Source organism: Desarmillaria tabescens (genome assembly GCF_030435595.1).
Source record: "Desarmillaria tabescens strain CCBAS 213 chromosome Unknown EV420scaffold_2, whole genome shotgun sequence".
Taxonomy (NCBI): Eukaryota; Fungi; Basidiomycota; class Agaricomycetes; order Agaricales; family Physalacriaceae; genus Desarmillaria; species Desarmillaria tabescens.
Window position 1 is genome coordinate 1,738,254 of NW_026848301.1, and position 15,905 is coordinate 1,754,158.

The 15,905-nt window shown below is 49.1% G+C and overlaps 3 protein-coding genes across 3 annotated transcripts; 1 reads left to right on the forward strand and 2 right to left on the reverse strand.

Annotated features, from left to right (window-relative positions):
- Positions 1 to 9: 9 nt before the first annotated feature.
- Positions 10 to 1,759, reverse strand: EV420DRAFT_1504301 (aspartic peptidase A1). Its single transcript, XM_060471228.1, has 7 exons — positions 1,457 to 1,759; positions 1,352 to 1,407; positions 1,278 to 1,300; positions 977 to 1,222; positions 628 to 926; positions 327 to 581; positions 10 to 273 (listed from the first exon to the last, which is right to left on the reverse strand). Exons 1-7 carry the CDS (start codon positions 1,731 to 1,733, stop codon positions 197 to 199), a joined length of 1,233 nt encoding a protein of 410 aa, XP_060338681.1. The 5' UTR covers positions 1,734 to 1,759; the 3' UTR covers positions 10 to 196.
- Positions 1,760 to 1,872: 113 nt separating this feature from the next.
- Positions 1,873 to 4,021, forward strand: EV420DRAFT_1635655 (uncharacterized protein; the record flags this gene model as incomplete). Its single annotated transcript, XM_060476477.1, has 12 exons — positions 1,873 to 2,053; positions 2,122 to 2,161; positions 2,211 to 2,236; positions 2,288 to 2,378; positions 2,425 to 2,512; positions 2,566 to 2,652; positions 2,704 to 2,807; positions 2,858 to 3,108; positions 3,160 to 3,354; positions 3,410 to 3,505; positions 3,562 to 3,890; positions 3,944 to 4,021. The coding sequence occupies 12 exons, from the start codon at positions 1,873 to 1,875 to the stop codon at positions 4,019 to 4,021; spliced, it is 1,566 nt and encodes a 521-aa protein (XP_060338682.1).
- Positions 4,022 to 4,313: 292 nt separating this feature from the next.
- EV420DRAFT_1686665 (FAT domain-containing protein) lies at positions 4,314 to 15,767 on the reverse strand (the record flags this gene model as incomplete). The annotated part of the gene is made up of 19 exons (XM_060479288.1): positions 4,314 to 4,433; positions 4,478 to 4,645; positions 4,700 to 4,851; positions 4,904 to 5,081; positions 5,134 to 5,220; positions 5,268 to 5,499; positions 5,551 to 5,753; positions 5,802 to 6,002; positions 6,039 to 6,158; positions 6,212 to 6,637; positions 6,689 to 9,622; positions 9,674 to 11,672; positions 11,726 to 12,816; positions 12,868 to 14,078; positions 14,132 to 14,532; positions 14,583 to 14,710; positions 14,763 to 14,891; positions 14,938 to 15,647; positions 15,692 to 15,767. Coding segments are annotated over 19 exons (10,566 nt in total), but the record flags the coding sequence as incomplete, so codon positions are not given.
- Between the last annotated feature and the right edge of the window lie 138 nt (positions 15,768 to 15,905).

Below are 15,905 nucleotides of genomic sequence, written 5' to 3' on the forward strand. Positions count from 1 at the left end.
ACGTCAAACTTTTTCAAGATCAGAGACGAATCGATGATATTCGAATACTCAGTACGGTAGACATAACACACTTGGGAATGAAGGACATGATATTATACTCAGGACGAAACGACTCTATCATTAATCTTACACCCACGACGTAACTTGTGGAAAATAGCATAATGGCGAGGAGCCGGAGTCAAGACGCTCAAGACGCTTATGTAGACTCAGCGAATCCGACAGCGTTCTTTCCAAGATCGTAGACAGTGAAGTATCGGCGAAGGAAGACATCACCTAATAAGTGACGATAGTCAGGCTTTGCGAAGACACATTACGGAGACACGCACCAATGATCCACAATGAACCGCCGGGAAGGTTGATGTCGAGACCAGTGAAAGCGGAAATACATGTGCCTTGCACTTCCAGAACATAGTCAGAGCCCTTCAGTGGGTAAGGCTTGCCGCCGAAGTAGAAGGTCAGCTCCGGAAGGCTGGGGACTTTAGCACAGTCGACTTGGTATTGCCCATTCCACGACTTCTTAGCGCCGATTTGAGCGTTGAGCATCTCAGCCATGTCGGTGGGGAGTGCGATCAAGGAAGTGCCTGCCTGACTATGAGAGACTATCAGAATATACGATGTTACACGTACCGGTATCAATGGCAGCACCAGTGTTCTCGAGCTCAAGCTCATCATCTCCGAAAGACACTTTGTCGAGCTCAACCTCCCAGTATGCCTTACGGCGAACGGGAACGTAAGTGATAGATCCCTTGTATGCGCTACTATCCAAGCCACCGAACACTGCCTCACCACCATCTTCTTCAGAGGATCCGAGACGGAAAGAGAAGATGGGCTCAGAGATCAAACCGTCATTGATCATACTGTAGAATGGGGGAGTGATGTGATTGACCGAAATGGTATCGTAGCCAAGACCCAAGATGCCATCAAACCTAATGAACCATTAGCATCGCTTGTTGTAAAGCATATCAGAAATACTGACTTTCCGAAGGCAAACGCCAAGCCAGGCTCCTTGGTGGCCTCTGCAAAATCTTGATGCTTAATAGTGAGGTCACCGATAGTCAAGGCATCGTTGGAAACGAAACCCTCCATAGACCCTGAGCCATATTGAATGGAAAACTCTGAGCCATTGGCCTTATATGACGATGATGAAGAGGAATCGTATTTCGCATGCAAGAAGCAAGCGATAGATGAACATTTGGTGCTAGGAACCCAAAGGTTGCTCGAACTGGAAAGGCAAGACGTCAGCAGTATTTCAAATTACGTATCGGTGCACGAAGTACCCAGTGTCCAGGATGACTTTGAACTGTAACACGAGTCAGTGATCGTGGACATTGACATAATACAAAAAGCCTACACTCTGAGGGGGTGTTCCGAGTGAAATTTCAGTGAAGTATTGCGCGTTCATGAAATCTGGAGGTACACGTGAAGCGGTGACTGGCGCATATAGCCAACTACTCACTGCTGAGGGGTACTCCATGACCACCCTTGACCATCTCCTGTGTCCAAAAGAGGTCCTCATCCTTCTGGGGCGGAATGCTGTCGAAACGACGGCCTGCACCGCCAGCACCCATGAGGGGCATTTGGGGCTGGGCAGGAACGCCATACTTCTCTGAAAGATAGAGGCTCTCGAGCTCCGGGTTATTGACTGCAGGCGGGAGCTTCTTGAGCTTGAGCCTGTGCACGCCGTCTGCAGCAGAGACGATAGGCAAAAGGGCGAGTAATGTGGAGAGGATCATGGTGGTAGAGAAACAACGGAATCCAGCCTGGCAACCCAGGTCAACGTCACCGCAGCTTGCCGAGGGGACCGCCGCGATCACGGCATTTGCCGACAGCACTCTTTCAGATACTTTCACTTGTGAGCACTACCGTCGCGCAATGAGTGCTCGTCGTAGGTCTCATGCTGCTTCAGTCGACATGAACCGTCTTTCAAAACTAGATCGTCTTATTATGGCCCAAGCAGTCTGGGAAATTGGCACAGAATGGACTGCAATCGCAAAAATTCTTTCCAAGCACCCTCTTCTTTCACACCCAAAGTCTTTCTTCACTGCACAAGTCAGTATGTTCCTTGCTGTTGTTAAGTCAACAGACAAGGCTGAATTTTTTGGTCGCGTCAGTCGTGTGCAGTAATGTACAGTTCTCTTATAAAGGAAGCCGAGCTTGACATGTAAGGTTAGATTATTCGACGTGCTTACGCGTTGTTGACATCTATTCAGCTCACAAGAAAATAGTGAACCTAAAGGTTCCCGGTTTTCATTTGCCTCGTGTTGAAGGATCGCTCAATGGACCGTAGCGGATGTGAACCTCAAGTTGGCGAAACGACAATACCTTGCTCGATACCAGGAGCTACGAGACGACATCTCAGCCGAAGAAGAAAAGTTCAAGTAAATAATAATCCACTCCTTCGATCCATTACTAACAAGCGCCCAGGAAAATTCTTGCTGAGATTGAAGATATACGGTCGGGATCATGGGATGACAAGATTCGAGCTGATATTTCTGGAGTCCCCGAAGAGAAGGTAAATGAGACAGTCTGTATTTTTATTTTAGATTTTCTCCTCAAACATTATAGGTTACGCCAATTCCCGAAACAACCACGGAAGAGAAACCTGTTCCAGAGCTCGACGGAACGATAACCACTACGACCGCTCTCCCAACGGTATCGTCCGATTTTCTTTGGTGTCGCGTCATTGTATCGAGACTTATATAGGAAATGAATGCGCCGGTGGAAGACAGCATCGCATCTCTAGAAGTCCTACCTGCATCAACCGATGCCGAGGTTTCAGATGCACCTCCACAAGAGAATTCACCGAAGTTAGTGCTTATACCCTTCTGGTCGTATTCTTCACAAAAATCTTTCGTAGGCTTCCTCAAGAGTTTGTGGAAAGCCCGCCTCATGACTTGACATCACTTTCAGAAGAATCAGCGGAACCTGATGTGGTGGAGGCTGCAGAAGTTTCTCATCAACCTGTCGAAGAATACGAATCGGAACCTCACTCGCCGCCCGAAGTCCTAGATGTTGATATGGCAGGGGAGCCTGAAGACACGCCGAAAGCTGCAGACCTCGACGAAGACGGTATGACATCAGGAGACGAGCCATTACAAACAACACGCAGTAATAATATATCTTATCAGCATGCCTTTCCATCTGACCGGACTTTATCAGAATCAACACGTCGACGCCGATCGTCTGGTACCACAGTCGCCCAGGCCAAGGCCGTCAAAAGCCGACGCCAGCGACGTGGTACCTCCGTCCCCGAAGACGGTGACACGTTGCCTGAAGCAGACATTGAAATGGTAGCGACACCTCAAGAAGATCAGGCTGACTCTCCGAATGCTGATGTTGTCACAACGAGGCGAAGTAGGCTTTTTCTCTCTATCTGTAGACATTACAGTCCCTCATTGGCCAAAACAAGGCAAACGAAAAGCGTCTAATCCAGAACCAAGCGATGTGCTTCGTGACAAGAAGCGCATGCGAGAGCCTTCAGAACCAGCGGATGACGATGAACCTGGTACGACACCAACCTCTCCCAGTGTCTGGCATCATTTCAAACAGTTTGCCCCTTAGGCCCTTCTGGCGCTCGAACACGTCGCCGTGGAGACCGCACGGAAGAACAGGTAGCTCTCAAGCGATTCCAAAATGTCATCGGGATGCTGCACTCCCAGATCTCTCAGCACCGCAGTGGCAATATTTTTCATAACCCCATCAAAGCCTCCGAAGCACCAGATTACCACGATATCGTCAAACGGCCTGTGGACTTGAAAACCATCAAGGCTAGAATCAAGGACGGTGTAATTTCCAACTCTTTGGAATACCAAAGAGACATATATCTCATGTTTGCCAATGCGATGATGTACAATCGACCTGGCTCAGATATATATTCCATGGCGGAGGATGTAAGTGGTGTTATATTAGTTCTGGCGATACTGACTTACATTGGACTTTATAGATGATGTACGAGAGTGAGGTCATGATCAATACACATAGGCAGACTGAGGGTTACCTAAGTAATAGGAAAACGCACTAAATGTTGTACCACGCTAAATTGGATTGATTTGCTGTTGTCAGTTTGCTCACCCGTTCATCATGTCCTGAGGTTCATCATTTGCTCAGGTTGTAGGCAAAGTGTGAGATAGGCAATGCCATCGGATTATGTGCTATTCATATTCAGGCTCTTCGACTCACAATGCCTGTATTATGCCAACTCTCGTCCCCAGATCCACGCTTCGTGACAACAGGCGCAGAAAACGATAGAAACCAGAAATATGATATGATACAGATTGACAGTTATTGTACAGATTCATGTTACACTATTACCATTAGTACCAAGGAGAGTAAAGTTCTCCCATTTTTGATAATTGAACGGGGTTCGTGGCGGTGGCAATCAAATTAATGACGGTCTGCATCACTGGACCTTGGAGAGGGACACCCTGAAGAGCCTGCAGAAATGAGCATAGGACCATAAAGACCTAAAATGACCCACTTGTTCGCGTTCAATCTTACAGGCAAACACTTCTGCGCGTTTGACGATAGTTTTGACATTATCTGTGACCGATTGTGTCTGCTGCGGATTCCAATGTTTTCCGGTACCGCGCATCCAGACAAGAACTTCGTCGCGAACATACAGGTAGAGCTGTGGTTCCAGCTCATACTACAAGATTCATGAGCAGGAGAGCAAAAGGTAGGTTTTCGATACACGGCATACCTCTGGCTCCGTAAGACAACGTCCCATAGCCATCAAACTAGTAGCAAGAATACCCTCCATGAAAATAGGAGACATGAAATGTTGCATATTTGGGGTCAGACGGAAAGGGACCACGTCGCTTGTTGCAAATTGTGGATGGTTGCTCGTCATAGCTGTAGGTCTGCAGTCAGAGAGCTGGATAGGACATCATTAATCAATACGAACAAGGTAGGAGTTCTGTCATCGCAATTTGACCCGTCGAACGAGATATGTAGAAGCGGGATGGTAGCCGCCCGCCAACACAGAGCAAGTACGTCATGAAACTACAGGCAGCGACTTGCAGTGCAAACTGCTTTCGCATCCGCCACAATTCGCTTGGTCCATCCATGGTACGAATCATGTACTGTCAAAGGGCGCTTAGAGATAGGTCATATCTTGGGAAGTAATAGTATTACCCGAGTGATGATGTCTTCTGGAACCATCTTGGCGGTAATCTCGTCAAAGATGAGTTTCTTGAGGGTAAGATACTCCGGTTTCAAGACCTAAGAAACTCAGTATACACTTTCAGCAAAAACTTCGTAATACGTACCTGCCCCGTTTGCTTAGCTTCGCGCAGTATCCTTCTAACTTTCTCGCCGCTATACAATAGAGGATCTTCACGGGAAATACGAGTCGCCTGACAGTGAAGGTCGTAGATGTCGCCGAAGGATACGTACGAAGCATCCATGTTATATAGCCTGAAGCTGGCACTGCATAATACAGCGGTTGGTAGATGGAAAGCCAAATTTCTCTTCCTAGTTTCCTTCTTCCGCGCCAAAACGCTAATATTCCAGATTATTGTGTGATAGCCTGGTATGAATAGAAAGACGTACCCGTTAAAGGTGCGACATAACTGCATTATTCGCTCTTCTCGACGACTGTGGCGGAAGGGTGGCTGCTGGGCACAAAATGAGACGCTAGAGTTGTCACTTCCAATCATCATGATGCGCTTGGAACATAGACCATGAGTACGCCAGTTCTCGAATTTCGGTGAGAACTTCAAGATCTTAACGAAATTTTGATTGTTATCCTTCTCCTACAGGGACATCAGAAAAACGAACACATCAGTGCTTGTCAAATATACCTCAGTATACTGCCCCGGTATTTCAATCTCGTCAACTTTGCTATACTGGAATTCTGTCAAATAGTGACTAAGAATGTCGAGAGTCTGGAAACGTGGCCGAGCGTCGAGAATTTTTTCGTATCTGTCTCGCCACTCCTGCAGGCGGTGAATGTACTCGTAGAGGGTGAGCTTTGTATTGACAAAATCTTCCTCGTAGTCCTTCTGTTCCATCGGTGAGCATCACGACTGTTTGTTCACGTAAAGTATACTCGCCTTCGCACGTCCTGGCATGTTCTGAGCAATTTTTTGCAAGGTTTGGATCGTCTGTGCTGGTAAATCGACGTCTTCGTTCGCTGAGTTCATGCGCACGAGATAATGCTGGACCCAGACTTCAGGCCTTGATCACAAACTGAGAAGTTATAAGAATTTACCTGGGAACCGTCTTGAAGGAGTAAGCATATGTGCCTATAGATGTCTTCTTCATTCGAGGGTTTAAACCTTGAAATCATCTGATCAAGCATCGTCTCGAGGCTCAAGAGAAGAAGAGGGAATGCTGCTTTGAGAATCTGGACTATTTCCTCCACGTACTCCCAAGCTTGAGTTTCATAAGCAATAGAGTGATAGCTATCAAGGAAAGAACTCTTACGAGATGGTAGTCGCGCTTCGGATGTAGGATTGCCATCGGTTTGCTGCTGCGGAGGTGCGTTTACGGGAGCGGGATGTGTATCACCGTTGGTTGGCCCTACGATGGCGCTTGTGGGGATGGCCTGCCCTGCCACTGCGGCGGCGCGCAAGGCTGCCGCTTTCCTGCCGGCTTGCATCTCCTCGCGTGTAGTCCTGAGATGGAAGAAAAGAGCCTAATGTCGCTTTGAATATTTTTTTCTTTTAATGAGCTGACAAAAACTTACCTGTGGGTAATGCCTTGCTAGATTGAGAAGCAGATATCGCGCTTGTTTGACCTCTCGAAGGGAAATGGATTGACACAATTGTGGAATAAGGGTTATCCAAAACCAAAACGAAGCGTCTCCCTTATAGGTGTCGAAGGCTCGTGAAATCGTGAAAGTGTTGTCATCTAAGCTCAAGAGCCACAGAACCCTGCCCAATAGAGGTCGAGCCTTCCCGCTTTTATAAAGCCCTGCGGCTTGAAGATAGCAGCTCACGGCGTTCGCAGCACACGATAAATCTTGCTGATTCGATTCCTTGAACATTCTGTCATTCCACCGTCCCCACTCCGCCCAAGACTTGGCTTGGTTCATATCCATCTGCACAGCCTGCCCAAAAGCGATATTCGCATCTTCCCTCCGATTGAATCTCGCGTAAAAGAGGCCCTTGAGGGTGAAAAATTCGGCCTTCTGAGCGTTGGAAAAATAGTGCAAATTGGTATTATTGATCACTTCCAAGCCTGCCTGAAGATCGCTAGGCTTTTGGTAGTAGCACCGCGCCTGTTCACGAAGTTTGAGGAATGCTTCTGAGATTTCGATGTTGGGTAATGTATAAATTTTGGCCAGCGAAGTAAAGCACGCTTCCAATAGATCATGCTTCCGGGAAACATGCGCGAAACGGTTGATAATCCAGGCCGTCTCGTGGTAACCGCGATAGCCAAAGGTGTTGGCGTTACTGGCACCACCATTTCCACCTTGCGTTGAACCACCTATGAGCGGTATATAGGCATTGTTGATAGCATTGAACACGTTCTGCCGCCACGCAACTAAATCGCTCCAAATGCCAATGTCGTCATGGAGATTTGGTAAGCGCTCTCGCCATGCCTGCAAGACCATTTTCAGCTCTGAAGACTTCTTTTCCAGATTCTGTGATGTCGTTTGGGAAAGGGATCCGAATATCTGCACGGCTTCCTGAAGTTCAACAAACTGCTGGAAGTGCTGGAGGAGAGGGATATGGGCGGCGGATAATGGTGATGGCAAACCGACCCATTTGCGCAGCGTCAGTTGTACGCCATCCTCAAGAATCCGGGTGAACTCCGTGTTTTTCTCCAGAGCGCCTGGTGTTTTGAGAAGGGACAAGAATGCCTCAAAAACACGGCGGCGGGGAGTAGGTACTTCGGGTAATTGGTTGATCAAGTCTTCCATAGCAGCCCTGTTCTCCATCCAATCCTTTAGTCGCCATGCGCACTCTAACATCATCTCGGGATTGTTATCAGATCGCCCGAGGTCATACAAGATTTCCCACTGTTGCAGTTTTTCAGCGGACAATATCCAATGATCTTCCCAAAGACAATACTCCGTCTCAGAAAAAGGGATAGTTCCCGACCGCGATCTGCTCTGGGCTGTTTCATACGCAGTGGAGGCCTGCTCCCACATCCCATTCTGCTCAAAGGATAAGGCGATGTTTGTCTCCGTGTACAGACATCGTCTTCGCCACACGCCGTAGAATAAATCATCCTCTGCTAGTTCTCCGTAGACATCGGCAAGAGAATCATAAACGAAGTCGCGAACATTAGGTTCGTCATCCTTGACGGTATCCATTGAGGCTCCGAGAATTTCTAGGGTGACATACCAGCAACCAAAGGTCTTTGCTAGATACTTTACTAAGTGCGGGGGTAGGGTCATAGGCGGGGAACAGGCATGGATTCCGCTGAGTAGAGTTTCGATGACATTCGGTCGGACGTGAGCCTGTCTCGTATGATAATCCTTGCTTAACAGGATAATCATGTGGTATGTGATGTCAGCTTGCTCCCGTCGAGAGAGACACGACCAAGCGGCAGGGAAAATGGACACCCATGTGTTATGAGCAGTCTGAGGATCGAGGAACGATAGCCGTTGCAGGGAGCGCACGATGTCCTGGATTTTGGCACGCGGTATCAATGGTGCGCTGGCTGCAAAGGAACGCGGGTTCGGAGTGTCAAGATTATCTGTTGCCCCAAGCAAAAGATGAAGAGCCAGGTAAATCCAGTTGTTGTCGGCTAAAATTTCCCAATTCTGGACGCCAAAGATGTAAGTCATGCGATTGAAAAGGGAGCGAGGCACACTGGAGTCCAGCAAATCCATATAACGCTCTCTCAGGCTGGGATCCTTTGCTCGACAACCCAGCAAGAAAGCTGGTTCTAACCGGGTCGTGAGATCGCTGCGACGTAGGCTAGGTTCGGTGAAAATTTCGTAGATGAGTTCGAGGTAGGAGTTAAACAAAGAGTCGCCCCTCGTTTCGTAAGCACCCATTTTGTTGAGGAGATTAGCCTTATCTTTGGACGTTGGATAAGAATCTTGCTTGACTAATGCCCATGTGCGAGCAAGGTCCAGGATATGGCGGCAGATAGCGGGGTTCTTAGATTTCTCGGCGAGAGCAACAAGGCTGGTTAAGAATAACCGGCGCTGGTCCGCTAAGAAAGCTATTGAGGTTTGACAGATGTCGATGATTGTGATGATGAGGCGGACTGTGCTCTCGTATGCGACATCTTTTGAGCCGGGCGTAGCATGCTCCCTGGTCAACCTAGTCAAAATTTTGACAAGAGGCGTGGCAAAGGATTCGATTCTCTCCGGTGAGGTTTTCACCACCGACTGCAAAATAGTGAGAGCACCCCGAACGGTTGTCGTATTTCGCAGTGCTTCCCCAACAGCTGAATAGACGAAGGAATGAAACTCCGAAAGCTCTCCTGGCTGGTCCTCCTCCTCTTTGGGTAAGGGGAATAGGTTAAGAAGGCGATCGAAGATGGGCCCTAGAGCATCATGCAGGGCGTTCTCATCGGTGATCATTCCCTTTTTCACAAGCTGTTGGAGTATGGAGGCATTCTTAGTATACCAGGCATCACTTTGCTCCGCACAGATGACTTGAAGAACCTTTGCTGAAGAGACCGCAAGCGCGATGGTCTGTTCATTGTTCAATTCGTTCTGACAATGATACGTTAGAGGATCGGCGGGTAGGGAAAAGTGTTCGCGTACCTGTTCAAGCGATCGCAAGAAGAACCGAAGACCAAACTGAACATCGGTCCATCCATTGGGACCCACCATAACCTTCAGTAGAGCAAGAGCTCGGGGAACGACGTGATTTTTGGCCGGTGTCTCATGAAGGTTGGCCCCCAAGCGAACAAGGTAACTGACCATGTTCTCCCGGTATGCCATGGGCGTCAACCACACATCTTTCTGATGTGCTCCATCTACGTCCATCTTAGCTTCTTGTTCTTTCTTGGCCTGGTTTTCCCAGTTGAATATGATTTGCAAGATATCTATCGATAAATTGCGCGACTCCAATGTACAGTTTTGGGTGAGGCCCAGCTTGGGTAGAGAATTGGCGATGAAGGTTATGAATAAACCACGAACAGGATAGAAGAGCGATGGATTTTTGATGATCAGAGTATAGAGCGTGAAAAAGTGGGACGATCCTCCTTCTTCCGAAAGCATGCGCCTTGCGGTCACCGCCCACTGAGGAAATCCGGACTCAGGTGTCTCTGCTTGGAGGGCAGGTGCAAGGGTTGCCAGAGCCTCTTGACGGAGATGCCCACGTCCTTCGGTGTTTCGCAGTAAACCTGTCCACGTACGCATAATGAACTTGTACGGCGAAGAATACGCCGCAAAGAAATGTGCATTCAGAAGATAAGCGGCATGTTTCACAATAGGGTCGTCGGTAGAGCCAATGTAGTGCCACGAGCACACCTGTACATCTTTCCGGGCATGTTCCATCAAATCTGGGTAATGCTTCACCATCACAGTAGTGAAATGCAGAAGCTCAATCTTGAACATATCGTCGGTGTCCTGGAAAGCTTTCGGGTCCGCTATCCGCCGCCAGATCATCTTGCTAATTCTTTCAACAAAGTCCAAGCCCACTAAGCGTTCTTCCTTCGAACGAGACGCCTGTACAAGAAGAGTGGGTGTTACAATGTAGCGGATGAAATAGGCTTTGTGAGACCAAGAACAGGCTGGATCGTCAAACCAGGTTAGGAATCGCATCAAGACATTGCGCCGGTATATACCGTCGTAGGATAGCGCGACATGCTTGTATAGGAAATGAGTTGTGCGAATCAAATCTGTCTCCAGGGTGCGCGTGTATACAGAGACAATCTCAAAGACAAGATCAATACGAGGACATTGTTCAAGAACCATCTTGAATATTGAAAGGATAATGGACTGGCGCTCGATTACTTCCGGTGACACAATGGCATCTCGCTCAGGTAAATCAGCATGCCAAACATCCACCAATGCATCGATGGCATAAGCATGCTGCTGAATCCAGCTAGGTGCGATGCTAGCGAGATCCATGAAGAGTAGAAGAGCAGGAAGAATTTGAGCCTCATTGCCTCCCCGAATGAAATGAGCAACGATTGTGGAGGTACGCGATGCAAGGTCGGACTCCAGTCTGGGCGCTAATTTCGCTTGCAAGATGCTACGCAAGGTCCGCAGATGCCGAGGGAAGGTCAGATGTCTGAGGAAAAAGTCGATGCCCTCAGCTGGGTACCGGTTCAAATATCGCGCTAGTGGCTCAGAAAAGGGGCTACGACCGGAGAAATGCATTTGTGCCTCAGTCTGAACAATGGCATTGATGAGATTGTCGAGGAAAATATTGGCTGACGACGGGAGGAGATGGAAAATGTTGGCCAAACGGACAAGTTTGGTGATTCCCTCATTCTCTACCAAAGGTAGCCTCGAAGACGCCTGGAGCATCTGAGGATCGGCGACAACGCGGAAATGATCGAGCAGTTTATGTCCGATCTCGACTTTGAAATAGTTTGTTAACAGGGCAAGAAGGCGTGCAAGGCCTTCCAACCCGGGAACGGACAAGCGTTTGGGATCTGCGAGATTCATGAGGATGGGACGTAGTCCTGTCTGGAGAAGTTCTCGAGGGAGTCTATTCTGATGAGCAAGAACCATCTTCAGACCATCATAAGCAACTGCTTTGATCTCATGAGAGGGCGAGTACAGTGCTTTGAAGTACACACTTGTTACCCTGCCACAGACGATTAGCTCCGCCGATAATAAAATCGCCCAATACCGACGTACCTCTGCCTCGTCTGATGTTGCTTACTAAAGAAATCTGTCAATGGCATGGAAGCCGTCAACAGCTTGATACAGGCAACATGCAGCTTGGTCACTTCGATACTGCTTTGACGAACATTCCCTCGGCCAACAAGGGCAGAATCATCAGCATCAGCCAGAGCCAACGTCTCATGCAACAGCCGGAGGAGCTCGTCGTTCACTTCCACCAACGGTGGATCAAGGCTTACACAATACCGGACAGCTTCGATCATGCCTATTTGAATTGAGAAAGGCAACGCTCTCAAGGGCTTGGTATATATCCCCCCAAGCATACGATCTCGATGCGGCATTAGGAGCTGTGTCGCCGCACTTCCGCTGAATTCAACCAACAACCCGATGGAAGTTTGAGCTGCCTGCCGTACCACCGCATTTGAGCTCTGAAGCTCAGGGAAGATCTGCCCAACCAGACTGATCAATTTGAGGCGGTTCTGATGTCCGTTTTCGGTTGTATAGTCCAGATTTGCGTTTCCAATGCGCAACACCGTGGTGAGTACATCCACGATTTCCTCAGTATCGCGAGGAAGGTCCGCAGGCAAATCCTTGAGGACGTGAAGAAGGGCTCTCAAGATCTCGAGCTCACGTTCTGCGGTCCAGCTGGCCCCTACATGCATCGTCGAGGTCATGATTCTGATACCATTGCAACCAGCCCTCTTTCGTACCCACGAGTCGCCGAAGCAGAGCGCTATGAACCGGGTAGAGAACTGGTGCAAAATGGGGGTGACTTCGGGAAGTGTCATGCTGTGTTGACCGATTGTGTTGACCAAATTTTGAATGACGGACGCCACCAGTATATTTGCCTTCTTAGCCTCTTCAGCTTGTTCCCGTGCAAGGGCATGGGGAATGGCATCGATGAAAGCTAAAAGGAGGGCGCTGGGGGCTTGTCGGGCTCCAGCATCGCGAGGTGAAGATCGGCGAGTCTCCAACTCGAAAATCCGCTGACCCATTCGTTTCACAAATTGTTCAGCCTGTTCTTGGGTCTGTGCAACATGTGTAGCATCATAGATGCCTTCCATAGCACTGACAAACAGTCGCTCTGCATTCTCCCCTTTGATATCCTAGAACGCCTTGCGTCAGACCAATTGTGGGTAACGAGAGTATATACGTACGTCGTTGAGCATGATAGAAAGACAACGTTCCAAATACTCATAAGCGTGGGTAACATCAGCTGGCGTACCCGTCGTCAGAGTCTGACGAGCAAGAAGTGCAGCAGGACCTAGGTCAACCTTTCCCACCTTTCCCGAAAACGAGATCGCCATTTTCGGATGCTCTGAATGATGCTGGTATTTCAAACATGGTTCCTTGGACAATAGGCGTCGGTTCCGCCCGCCCAGCTTCCCTAGAATTCGCATGGTAGTATGTGCCAAGATATGATTCGCAGGTTGAGGCTTTAAATGGCTATGCAGCGCTTCCATCAACTCTCGAAGGACAAGATTGAGCGTGGGATCCAAAAAGTCTGGTGTGAGGTTATCGATACACAGTTCAAGTGTGCGAAGCCCTTGGGTCACCAGCTCTGGACTGCCTTTGAGGGCCAAAGCGAGGGGTTGCATGAGATACGAAAGATGCGGCAGTAAATGCGTTAACCGCAATGGCACCGTGAGGCAGAGTTCTACAATCATATCTCTTGTCGCACCCTCTGAAGAGTGGAGCTGTCTGTTCAAACACTCCAACATCTCAGGCAAGAGCGGAAGGACCTCCTTATACAACAACTCGAATCGACCACCCCCACCTCCAATAGACCTGAAGAGTGCCCTCAACAGGTGGAAATAGTGAGTTGGTTTGGTTGCTTTCGCAGCCAACGGGAAACAGTCCATCAACAGCTTGCCTAGGTGCAGAGCCAGTATGCTCTCGTTCGTCCCAGGGTGGCTTGCTACGGCTGCAAAGGCGGTCTTGTAGAGGCGTATTGTCGTTGCAACCACCAGATCCTCATACTCTCCCAGCATTGGGAGCCTATCAACAAGGAACTGAAGGACTATGGCGAGAAGTGTCGGCGACGTGGCCTCCCTATTGAACAGATACGAGCATATTCCCAAAAGCGCCACGCGTTTCTGCGCGCACTCGAAGAAGAACTCCATCTTGTGAGTCCAGACTTCCTGGAAGACATGAAGGTTTATCTCTGAGAGAATAGGCGAGAACCATTCAATAGCATCATTCGCCGCGTCGGTACGATTATCAGAGTCCATGTTCGCAAGACAGCGAACACATCCTTCAAACATACGGAAGATCAAAGTCCCATCGGGTGTAGGAGCCTCGCACTTCCGAAGGCCGGCTAGGCAGACACGGAAGCCATGGAGAAGGGTTTTGAAGAACATACGCAGCTCTGGTGCAAACGATGTTAGTGAGAATTGACATGCATCGTATCTTCGCACTCACCATTGACTACATCCTCCGGTTTCTCTAAAGCATATGCCGCACCACCGACGGGACGTGCTTTCTCAATGAAAGCAGCATCTATAGCAACCTCCTGCCCAGTCTTCGCTCTTTCCAAAGCCGCAAGAATATTTTCATGCACAAGAGTCAGGGCATCAAGCCTGTCCAAACAGCTTTTGAACATCAGCTCCAGTATCCGCGCCGCACCCTGTGGCGTCTCCTTCGCAATGATGGCATCCGCGGTACCAAACATCATCTTCGCTGACAGCGTATGGAGATTGATGCTCAAAGCGGGGTTGTGAATTTGTCGGGAATAGACATGAACGATTCGTTCGAGCTGTGCTGATGTCAGATCGTTGCGAACGTGATGGAATAGGTCGGTAAATGCAGTGTATACAGTCGCCCTGTACGGCGTTAGTACTGAATTTCGAGTGAAGTCTATGTGTTCGCGCACCTAAGCAGCTCATTGGCCCCCAAACATGTCCCGAGCAGAACCCGTTCATCGAACAGCTTATCTATCTGTGGCAGAAGGGCCTTCCTGTAGGAAGTGCCCATTAAATGACGGAAAACAACCATGAGTTCCTGCCAACTTCGTTAGCACAAGTGGAAAAAGCCATCATGTAGAAAGCTTCACCTTTCTCTGTGGTATTCCATTCATCGGACAATCTTGTAAAATACGTAACGCGTGCAAAACAAGGGTCTCCCCATGAACATCTGAAGATTCTGGATTGAACCTCATAATAAAGGCAAGGTAGGACAACATCTACAGAACGTCAGAACAGCGGAAGCAAAACACACGTTAAGCGCACCTTGATTTGGGCATTCACAAGGTCCCCATACGACCCCGGATTGGTGATAGTAGGCGCCATGCCCGCCCAAAACCCCCCAGCAGCCTCAAACTCCTCCCTTGCTTTCTTCTGGGCAGGCGCCTCCAGACACAAAACCTCAAACGCCGGGGGGATCGTCACCTGCACCACCGACCTAATCAAATCCCTCTGTATCTGCGAGAACATCGCCATCACCAGCCCCAGTTCCGCTGTAACCTTAAAACTCTTGATGCTTGGCAGCGAGATGGCGGGATCCAGTTCCGGGGAACCTTCAGAGAGCAATTGTTCGGTCATGGGCTTGATATTCGCAAAGACGTCCTTGAAGAGGGAGGTAAAGTCGCGGAGGTTCTCTTCGGTGAGCATGCGGTACGCTCGTACGAGCTCAACGATGTGTTTACAAGCCGAGACACCGTTCTCCTCGTTGTCCTGTCGAATAACATGGAGCAGACAATTGTAGATGGACTGTACGTGTGGCTTGGCGTGTTCGCTGGTCGGGAGACGGGTCAGGATGCTCAGCACGACAGAGCGAAATTGAAACTCGAGGCTCTCTTTGCGAAAAGACACTTCGCCGGACTGGAGGAGCTCGACGAGGGGAGGAATAATGAAAGGTAGTGCTCGAGAGGCATCCGCGTCTCGTAGGGTATCGAGGATCTCACGGATTTCGGTGGCAACAAGGAATCGTGTTTTGAGGTCTGGAAGTCGAATGTTGGTTAGCGATACCAAGGGTGGGTTGCACGAGACTCGCCTATTCCGGGGTCGAGTATTCGAGCCGCTCGTTGCTCAAGGTCTGACGAGGCCGACGTATGTGGTGTCTGCTGTCCACTAGCAGGTGTCGCCATGGCCGTACACGGCTAACGTTGAAGAAAATGAAAGTTTGGTACTTTCGAAGAAATGTTGTAGCGGGGCACGGGGAGGGGATCCTTTCAAATTGACCTCTCTGGACCCGGAAA

Coding starts and splice junctions, on each gene's coding strand:
- EV420DRAFT_1504301 (XM_060471228.1), bottom strand. CDS start 1,733: ATGATCCTCTCCACATTACTCGCCCTTTTGCCTATCGTCTCTGCTGCA. Junction 582..627: donor TGGTGCTGCCATTGATACCG/GTACGTGTAACA, acceptor ATAGTCAGGCAG/GCACTTCCTTGATCGCACTC. Junction 274..326: donor CGGTTCATTGTGGATCATTG/GTGCGTGTCTCC, acceptor GTCACTTATTAG/GTGATGTCTTCCTTCGCCGA.